The 11,323-nt window shown below is 34.5% G+C and overlaps 1 protein-coding gene across 1 annotated transcript in view; it reads right to left on the bottom strand.

Moving 5' to 3' along the window:
* Positions 1 to 11,323, bottom strand: part of CLCA4 (chloride channel accessory 4) — a 34,929-nt gene that overhangs the window by 9,425 nt on the left and 14,181 nt on the right. Inside the window, 3 exon segments of the mRNA XM_006903722.1 lie at positions 4 to 131; positions 3,095 to 3,201; positions 6,552 to 6,729. Coding sequence (XP_006903784.1) covers positions 4 to 131; positions 3,095 to 3,201; positions 6,552 to 6,729 — 413 coding nt within the window.

Here is an 11,323-nt window from a genome sequence, read left to right as displayed (position 1 = left end):
AAGAGAGAAATACTGGGAAGCTGTTTATACCATGTTACAAGAAAGAATGTCTCCTTTCCCACTGTGCTATCAATGATTACAGTGTCATTCATCCATTGACCATTGTTGAGAGTTAATCCCTTACTTTCAAGCTGTTTGAATATATTTAAAATTAGATAAGAGAATAATTTATTATTTGTCTTTTTAAGATAGTTTTAAATTTCTGTCCTAAGTTTATATATTCCATATAACCTTAACCTTATGAACTTTTATGATCAACTCATCCTAAGTTGGTGGAGGTAACAGTTTCAATCAGAAAAATGAAGACATACAGGATTTGAAGATGAGAAAAATATAAGAAAAACATTAGAGACGTGTATTTTACTGTTTGAGAGTTGACATATTACCATTATTTACCAGTTATCTTGGCAACACTCGTCCTAGTTTTAGCACAGAGGTGTTCCAAATCAAAGAACTAGTCCATGTATGTGTGTGTTATGTGTGTTCTACCTTTAGTTTGCCGACCTTCATTATGTTTCAAAGGAAATTACTTGATGGGGACCAGGGTACTTCATAGGAGCCGAGTAAAGTGTATGGCTCCTAATGTGGTATTTGGCTTCTGTAAAGATTACAGCTTTGGAAAACCTACTGGGCAGTTCACTATGTCCTATGAATTGAAACAGATTGGATAGCTATATATATAATGGATTTGAATAAAGAATAGCCTCAAGAAAAAAATGAGGAGAGGTAATCATTTTGACAATAATTCATTGACCTGTTTCTGGCGAGAAATTTTGAAATAATCTCATAAATATGAAAGACTAAATAGTCTCTGGATAAGAAATATGTTTAACAGAAAGAGAAAAGGGTAAACAGTTTTCAGAAGCTTAAAATCCTATAAAGGAAGTGAAAAATTGAAATTTCTTTGAAAGAAACTTTGAAAAGTTTTTTTAAACTTTTTGTAGAAAATGTTTAGTCAATAAAATCCAGATTTATCCACTGTTCAAGAAATTTCTCAGACTTATGTCATTTCAGGAATGATGGGAATTCTCAGTTCAAAGCAAATTAATTCAAAGCCTCAAGTATCTTTCATCAATTATGAAGGAAGTGATTGTATTCTACCATTGAAATAACCAGTATTTTGATAAAAATCTCAGTCCTTTGTTAAGTACACATATCTCTGAATGGATAAAGTATTATCAAGTACATTCTGAATGTGAATGATTTTCTTAGATTTCTTATTAGGAAAGAATAAGAAAACTACAGGATTTTGGGTACATAAAAGTTCTAGGGGAGAATTACTTAGAATGCAGACTTTCTTCTTTATCCCAGTGACTACCATTGAGTCCACAGTCCTAGTAATTCATGTTAGATTATTTTAGCAGGCTTCTCACTGGCTACTGTATTCCCTGAAATCCTATTCATAATTCACATAAACTTAGACTACATTGTAAAAAAAATGCCTTTTTTTTTAAATTTAACTGACTATATGCACTTCAAATGAAAGGAAGAAAACTTTTCTGATTTTTCCAAACATTTAAGGAACACTGATGCAAGCCCTGTTACAATAAAACTGAAGAATTTTATCGTCATTCCCCCCGCATAAAGCAACTGATGCATAACTACTTCTAGCTTAAAATTTTATAGTAAGAAATACATGGCCTCAGATATTTTACTTTTTTCTGTGAAAATAAATTACTGTGAAAACACACATTAAAAAAATGTTATCAAAACTTTGAGCAATTCTTTTATCAAATGTCTGCTTAGTAGGTGATTTATCATTTCCTGTTCTTATTCTAGTAAATGCCTTTTTGATGATTACTTTTGAGTATTCTTTTACCATGTCCTGAAATTAACAAGGCGAAATGGAAGACTAAACAATTCAGTCAAAGTAAATTATTTATTATGCTTCAATTTCCCCAAGAGGTATTATGATTCTTTGAATCACTAGATTGTAAACATAAAAATTTACCTCCCTCATTTAACACATTGCTGCACACTTTTAAAATTGGTGACCATGCTTAGGAGTATATTTGCGGTCATTTGCAGCAACGTATTAATTTCTTTTCATTGCCTACTTGACTAGATCTACAAATTAATTTGCAATCTAATTTTCACAATAGTTTTACTACCTAGATCTGTAGATCAGCAAATACTATTTTACCTCCACTTCCATATTAACATATACCTAATAAACCTCTGTAGTCCTCATAATTGGATAGTAGAGAAAAACAGTTTTTGATACATAATTTAAATTTAAAGTAGGCAGTGACTTGATGAAGATAGAAAATAGTCTTGACAAACTAAGTAATTTGAATAGATTCCAAATCATATATAAGACTAGATATTGAGGACAACAGACTTTTATAAAGTACACTTTGAAGGAAGAGTCAACAGGGTGAACTGACATACATACAGGGTGAATTTAAAAACAAAGAATCTAAATGTATGCAAAGATTTTGAACTTATGTAACAGAAAACAACACTGCTGTGAAGATGAAGAGTGAATTAAGTTCTAAAAAAAAAAAAGAGACAGTGGCTTTAGAAAATTAATTGTACACATTTTTTGGTATTACTTGTAATCTACTTTCAAATAATTTAATATGACAGTCTTAAACATGAAATTTAATTTCACCATGTATTTAGGTCGTATGTAAATAATAATTTCTATGTCATGTTGAAGTTAAGATTTAGTAACATCTTTCTCAATTATCTCAATACCATCAAGTCGGAATCTACTCATAGCTCTTCCTCTTGTGAGTTTTCAGAGACTGTAAATTGCATGAGAAGATACTGTCCATTTATCTCTCTTGAAGCCACTGGTGGATTTAAACATCCTGAGAGGCTCAGCTTTGGGGTTAGCAGAGTAGAGTAACTCCCTAAGAATCTACTAGAGCTCACTATACACAACTGCAGTGAACTGTATTTAGAAGAGTAGTATATTTTCCAAGTTGAAAGGTTAAAAGTTGTAAAAATATAAAAATAAATGAATAAAAATCATCATGCTATCTTTGCTAGGAAAAAACGAAGAAATAAAGAACATGTATAACTACAAACTTATCTTACATGGTTATGACTAAATGCAAATATCAAATGCAAATATGGGAACTCTGACCTGAATAGCCTTCTGGGAGACATCTGTGTTTCCTGATGCAAGGGCCATGAAAGCATCAATGAGGCCATTGTTCTGGAGTTGATCTGTAGCAAGTTGATGACTTCCTCCTGAAATGTGAATACATTAGCAAAGATACTTCCTAAAACTAAGTATCAGACTTTAGTGATTAGTAGTACAGGAAGTATAATAAATTAATAAAACAGGGACAAAATCTTATTATTAAAGTAGGCTGAGATGAAGCATAAAAAATCATTTCAAAGTTAATTTTAATATATTAAAACTGTTGTTGTTAAGGACTGGTTCTTTCTGAAAATATACGCAAAGTGAGATAAAATTTTACCTACCTTTGTCTCTAAAGAGCACTCTGATTATACTTCCTTCAAGACAGTTTTGTTTTTCTTTTCACATTCCATGGAATATTCAGTATTCTCCACCACCACTCAAATCAAAAGCATCCACTCTTCTGTCACTCATTGTTCAGCTTTTAGATGCAAAGAAAGCAATTGAAAATACTAAGGCTTGGATCACCCGTTAGTCTTTAAACTGGCTTTGGAAAGGTCCTTGACAGCAGATTTTCCCATGCAACATGTCTTTTGATTCCTTGACTGATGCTACCTATGGTGTTGATTGTGGATCCTAGTAAAACGACAACTTCAGTCTTTTCTCCATCTGCCATGTTGTTTCTTATTGATCCAGTGGTGAGGATTTTCGTTTTCTTGAGATTGAGATGTAACCCATGTTGAAAGTTGTAGTCTTCGATCTTCTGCAGTATATGATTTTCGTCCTACTCATTTTCTGCAGGCAAGATACTGTTAGCTGCATAATGCAGGTTGTCGATGACTCTCAAATCTTGCTGGCACATTCTTCTTCATATAGTCTAGCTTCTCAAATTATTTGCTCAGCATACAGATTGAATAGGTATGGAGAAAGGATTACATTAATGTACACCTTTCCTGATTCTAAATCATGAGATATTCCTTTGTTCTTTTCAACAAATGGCTTATTGTTTTATGGCTAGATTTTGCATAAACACAATTAAGTGTTATTCTCAATGTTAGCCAGTGTTTGTTGTAATTCACACAGTCAAATGTCTTTGCACAGCCAATACAACACAAATAGACATTCTTCTGGTATTCTATTATCTCAACCAATATTCATCTCACATAAGCAATGATATCCCTGGTGTTGTACTATTTTCTAAGTTCAGCTACATGTCCTGCAGTTCTCTGTCAATATACTGTCCTGAATATTTTTCCTTTCCTTTTTTTCCCTAGCCATTTTAAAAATAATTGTTAATTACTACAACCTGCAGCAATATCTTGCTTGAATGCAATATTAATGATGTTTGATAATTTTCATGTTCTTCTGGACCAACTGTTTTTGGGAATGAGGACAAATAATGATCTCTTCCAGTTATTTAACCAGGGAGTTGCTTTCCGGGTTTCTCAGCAAAACTAAGTGAATATGTCTAGGGCTGCTTCTGTTTATTGAAACATGTATTCCATCAATTCCTGGGTGTTTTTGGTTTTGTTGGGATTTTTGGGCAATGCTTTCAGTACAGCTGGACTTTCCCCTTCATTACCATCGGTTCTTGATCATATGTTACTTTCAGAAATGATTCTGTATCAGTGATGACTTTTTGGTACAATGATTCTGTGTATTCCTTCTATCTTCTTTTAATGCTTCCTCTTGTTTTGACTTCTTTTCATTCATTTCATGGAAAATTTTAGAGTCTCTTCTGACATCTGTTTTGATACTTTCCCCCCTGTCTTTTGATGACCTTTTACTTGCTTCATGGATGACATCTTTGATGTCCTCCCACAACTCATCTGGTCTTTAGTCTTTAGTGATTGATGCATCATATATAGTTAAATGGTTTTTAAATTCAGTTGGAATACACTTGAAGTCATGTTTTGCTTTTTGTGGACTTGTTTTAATTTTCAACTTGCATATGAATAGTTGATAGTCTATTCCACAGTCAGCCCATGGCTTAGTTTTCACTGCTTATGTTGTAAATCTCTTTCCACAGATGTAGTCAGTCTGATTCCTATATAGGCCAGCAGATAAAGTCCTTATGTATAGTTAGCATTTTAAAAATTATTATTATTAGTAGTAAAGAATAAAACATTCATTGTACAAAATTCTATCATCTATCTCTAGCCTCATTTCTACCACCAAAACTATATTTACCAACTACCAGTCTTTCTTTGTTCCTAACCTTTGTATTGCAGCCACCTATGATTGTTAATGCATCTTGGTCTCATGCTCTGTCAATTTCAGACCATAAAAGTTGGCAGAATTCCTTAATTTCTTCATTTTTGGATTCCATGGTTGCTAAGTCTATTTGACTAATAGTTGAATTAACAGGTATTCATTATGAATATATGGATAATATCCTATTACCCACCATATCATACTTCAGAGTATGTCTTAAAATACTGGTTTTGATGAAGAATACCACACGATTCTTCTTCAATTTGTCATTTTCAACATAGTTAATCACATGATTGTCTGATTCAAAATGACCAGTATGAACTGAGTAATGCCTAGGATATAAATTTTCATGTGTTCTGTTTTATTTTTTGCAACTTCCTATTTCCTAGATTCATTTGGTATGCGCTCCATGTTCCAACTATTATTTGATGTTTACAGGTCTTTCTCCTCATTTTGAGTCTTGTCACATCAGCAAATGAAGGTTCTTCATCAAGTAAAAATAGTATTCCACATGTGTCTTAAAACTACATTGATTTGAGGAGAAAGCTGTTTCTCAGTCACATTTTTAGTGTCTTACAACCAGGCACTATATAAATAATGTTCTATAATGGCCCATACTGTTTTCAAAGGCCTATTATTTCTTAAATGGATGACCAGTCTTAGTCTGTCTTCTTAGTCTGTCTTGGTCTGGAAGCTCTGCTGAAATCTGTCAACCATGGGCGACCCTACTGGTAGTTCATCAAAACTAGGAAGTATAGGAAGCATTAGCAGCCTAGTGGTAAGAACATGTGCCGTAATCCCAAAGGTTCTAACCCACCAGCTGCTCTGAGGGAGAAGGATGGACAAACTCCCACTGTGTGATTCACCATCTCTGAAAATCTGCTGGAGGGTCAGCTCTTGGTCAGTTCTCACTTGACAATTCATAACAACAACAAGGAAGTATAAACTACCTGAGCTAGCAGAAATATATCAAAGGACCATTCAAAAACTCAACTCAAACTCCTTGCTATTAGATCTGACACACAGCTGACTCTTCAGAGGGCTTTCAGAGGTTATGAATTGCTCGGGTGGAGATTTCTCAGCTTGTATGCTAAATCACATGACCATTTAGAGAACTTATTCATTTTACTTAAGATACTTGACAGAAAAAAAATTATTGTTATCAGACCACAGAACAGAGGATATAGCATGTAATAACAAGAACAATGATGAAGGGACTAGAATCTACATGCCGCATTTTTACCTGTTATTTCACTCATCTCTTTTACTGCTGCTTCAGCGCTTGGTCCCAAAGCAATCAAATGAACAATTGCCCCACTTTGCTTCACTTTATCCAGACACATCCTTACAGTGTTGTCCTCCCCATCAGTCAGTAGCACTATTTCAGATCCTTCTGTTCCACTGAACTTCTGTTTAATCACCTGCAAGCATCATTTATGACTTTAATTATCTAGATCAAGTGGACTTGTGAGACCAGAAAAAAATAATCCAGAGTAAATAAACAAGGGTGCCAACTAGAAGAGATAACTTCATTTTCAAAATCATAGACTCTATAATCAATAATCTTTAAAATATAACCATAACTTTTGAAATAATCTTCCTGCTGTAGAGAACATATTTAGATAAAATGATGTGGGAGCAGGGTTGTGGAAAATCCTTCCAGATTTAAATAACCATAACATCTCAGCTTAAGGATGTCAGGACAACCAGACCCCAGAAATATAAACAGAAGAAGGAGAGGAATTCAAGAAATCATTCACCAAAATACAGTAGAAGAACCAGACATTGAATATGTCTCTTTTTTTTAACCAGACTACCTTTTGTCAAAACTTCAGTGCATGAACTCAGTCATGTATACATGTAAAATATCTCTAAACATAAAACCAAATCAATATATCATCTTTCAGAAAGAAAATAAAAATGTAACTAGTGCAAAAATTAAGAAATCTTCAGAGTAACCGTTGGCTATTCCTTTTCGAGGGACATTACACTTTAAAAGTTACAGGGTTGATAAAAGACAGGAAGATCCTCCACCAGATGAATTGAGACAATGACTGCAACAATGGTGTTAAGTGTGTCAGAAATTGTGAAGATGACACAGGATAGAACAGGGTTTAGTTGTTCATAGGGTTGCTAGAAGTTGTACTCAACTTGATGGCACCTCTAACAACAACAATAACAAGAATGTAATTACAAAGAAAATACACAGAAATCTCTATAGGTCTTAAGGTTAAAAACTGATAGGATAGTTTTATTTTACTTTCAACAGGATTAGCACAGAACTAAGAACATAACTGGTGCTCCAAGCATAGAATTACTGAGCTCATGGTGTAGTCTGTAGAAGGTTGCATTGTCAACCAAAGCCTGCACATCTCCAGGAGCTCAAATCCACCAGCCAATCTAACAGAAAACGATGGGCAATATCCTCCTATAAAGATTTACAAACTCAGAAATCTAATACAGGGTCACTAAAAATCAGAATCAACTTGATGACAGTGATTTGATTTAGTAAGTTTCATATGTGACTTCACTCTTCTACCTCAAACTACAGAAAAAATAGTTTGAGAATTCAGAGTTCTAGATATTAGGTGCCTGCAATACAGGATAAAGATAATTTAGCTCTGGATAACAATTCTTTTCTTTCATCTATTCTGACAGCTTTGATTAGTTATACCATCTAGGAACACTGTTTTTAAACGGAATCCAATCCCAAAAGAAATACATACATATATATATAGTCAGCGGTTATCATAGGCATAATACGTATGAGTGGAGGTGTGTATAGATATTCAGAAGTGGTTTGGGTAGAAATCCCTAGTAAAGCTTAGCTGTGAGAATAGTGACTGCCCTCATTATTGTTTTTACATATTTAGAAGCAAAGAACGTATGCTACATATATTGCAGCTTATGAGAACTATTCTGTGATATTTATAAAACTAAACTGAAATGTTGTTATTGTTATTGCTAAGTGCAAGATGAGTGTACCTCACGGTGGTCCTACGACCAACAGACATAAAACTGTCCTATCATGTGCCATCCTCATCATCTCTGACGTGTTTATTGGGAAATATTTTTATAATTACTTAGAATAGAAACTTGAAATATTGCAGAATTACTCAGTTATAGTATCTCCAATCTATAATTACTATACAGAATGAAGATGCAGTTATAACAAAGAGTTCTCTCTCTTTTACATCTTCCTTTTTGCATTTGTTTACTTACTAAGCTCTTTAGTATTTACAGCCTTAGAAACCCTACCAGTCAGTTCAACTTTATCCGACAGGTTTACTATGAGTTGGATTTGGGTTATATGATAAGAAAAACAATGTGCAAGACTCTGGAATATAAATTCTCTGTTCCGGTCAACATACTGTTTCAGCAAGGAATAGAAAAAACAATCAGAGAAATAATTGTAGATAGTCAAGGGTTTTAAAGGAACAGTATAAGGTAATGTGATAAAAATGAATTGAAAAAAGGTGACTTTACTTTGAATGAACACTCAGATGATCTGTGAGGAAGCTGCATTTTATCTAAGACTGTGGTATATATAAAGGAAGGGCAAGGGCAGTGGTTTAGGTAGAAAAAGTAGCAAAGAGGGGAAAATAATTGGTTTATTCTCAGAAATGATTGAAGCTAATCACGCTGAAGAAAGGTGAAGAAAGCGTGATGAATTGTAACCGGTGAAGTAGATAGACAAGGGCTAGATCTTTCAAAGTTTCAGTAAGTATAGTGAGAGATTTCTATTCTAGTTTAAACAATAATAAAAACTATTGAAGGATTTTAAGTATTGGAGGGAGATGACCAATTTCTATTTTTTGGAAGATGACTCATGTTGCCCATTTGAAATAGATTGTATTGTAGGGCTCATAATTGATAGGTTAAGAATTAGGTCTTGGATTAAATAACACAGTATATAAAACATGTGTTACATATAGGAAATGTTCTTTAAATGATTTATTGTTTCCTTTGGGCTACAAAATATTCTACCTTATATTTTAATTGCCTCATTATTAATTTTCTCTGTATCACCTAAATCTCTGATGTAATGATCAATAAATAGCTTTAATTGAATTCCATTTTTTCAATGCGCTAATGAGAACAAAGGAATACACTCACACAAGACTAACATAGAATTGAATCATATAGAACTGAAAGAGACTTGATTGAATCTAGCACAATCTTCTTTTACAAATGAATAATTAAAAGCTAAAAACATATTAACATTAGTTCTTTCACTACAAGTCTGTCTACACAGGGAGTGAAACTAACAATTCAACTGTTCTGTAAAATGCTAAACGTATCCTTAATGTCGGCTTCTCTGTAAACTCCAGGAATGTAGACGTCACATAGTTCCTGCTGAGTCTCAGCATCTAGCACAGACATCCTATAGCACACTGTTGTTGGGGATTTGAATCACCAGCCTTTTAGTTGGGAGTTTAATGCTTAATCCACTATGCTACCAAGTCTCTTCTGTGCCACATACCAAGCAGCTGATAAAGTAATGCTGAATAAATGAAAACATGAACAATTCTATGTGCCAGCTGTTAGTATGTTACTGATGAGGTGATTAGAGGAGCTAAGAAGCATGGTTAAGGTTACAAAGCTGTTAACTGACAGCTGGGGTCTGATCCCAGGCCTTCATGATAAAATTTACCCTCAACTGCCACACAATTCATGAAAGAGGGAGATTTAATGTGTTTGGAGGAAATGAGCAGGCCTACAGGAAGGAGAAAAATTTTGACTATTTGGTAGAATTTTAGCATGCAAACATAGGGAAGAAGGAAAGATTTTAGAGAAACTTCATGAGCAAAGACATGGAGGCAGTTAGCACAGAGAATGAAGAATGCAGAAATTAGTGCAGCATCAGGAGAGAAGAAATGAAATTTGGGGCAGGAAAAATAAGTGGAGGCAGTTTTCTTAGGGAGTGGAAACTTTTTAATAGCACCAGGCCAGTAAGGATTTCTAACTTGATTTTATAGACTATTTGGAGGTAGTGAACATTTGTAGGCAGGATGTAAGTATTAATTATAAATTCCAAATGATCATTTGGATTAAAATAGCACTCATCATAACATTCAATGTAAACTATAAATTCCTCTTGTAGCCTAGTGGTACGGAGTTGTGGTGCCAACTCAAAGGCATGTGGTTTGAATTCACAAGCTGCTCCACAGAAGTAAAATGAGTAGTCTCCTCCTGTGCCATTTAGTGTTTCTGAAAACCTGCTAGAGGCTCAGCTATGGGTCAGTTCAACTCCATGGTCCATAACAACAGCAGCAACAACATGCAACATAGTAAGTTTTTCTAAGTATCTTAAATGTAATTTTTAATTTTATTTTTCTAATACCTTGGAAACTTGTTGTTGTTAGGTGCTGTCAAATTGACTATGACTTATAGGGACCTTATGAACCTTGCATTACCTTGTACCAGCCTCATAATCTTTACCATGCTCAACTGTCACTGTGTCAGCCTGTAACTTGGGGTTGCTGTGATGCTAAACATTGTGACACAGATGTATCAAATGCCGCAATGGTCACCCATGGTGGACAGTGTTTGATGGAGCTCCCAGATTAAGACAGGCTTGGAAGCAGGAGTGGCATCCACTTCCTAACCAGTGTGCCTCTGGAAAACTTCATGACCTCAGAGAAACGATGACAGTTATGTAAGAGGGTTTAGATCTTTTGTTCATAGGGGTGCTATGAATTGTCCTTGACTCGACGGCCCTTAACAGCACCACTTTCTTTTGCTGACCTTTCTTAGCATTATGTCTTTTTCCAAGGACTGGTCCCTCTTGATAACATGCTCAACGTATGGAGGTAGCCATTTTTATTTTCCTATGACTGTGTGAATCATAACAAACTGTGGCTGACTCTGAGAAGAATGGGAATCCCAGAACATTTAATTGTGCTAATGCGAAACCTATACTTAGACCAAGAGGCAGTAGTCAGAACAGAGCAGGGTAACACTGCATGGTTCAAAATTGGGAAGGGTGTACGCCAGGGATGCATCCTGTCTCCA

This window comes from Elephantulus edwardii, unplaced genomic scaffold, assembly GCF_000299155.1.
Source record: "Elephantulus edwardii isolate Elephantulus edwardi_28Jun2011 unplaced genomic scaffold, EleEdw1.0 scaffold00227, whole genome shotgun sequence".
Classification (NCBI taxonomy): domain Eukaryota; kingdom Metazoa; phylum Chordata; class Mammalia; order Macroscelidea; family Macroscelididae; genus Elephantulus; species Elephantulus edwardii.
Note: the sequence above shows the minus strand (reverse complement) of the source record. Positions and strands in the feature narration are given on the sequence as shown.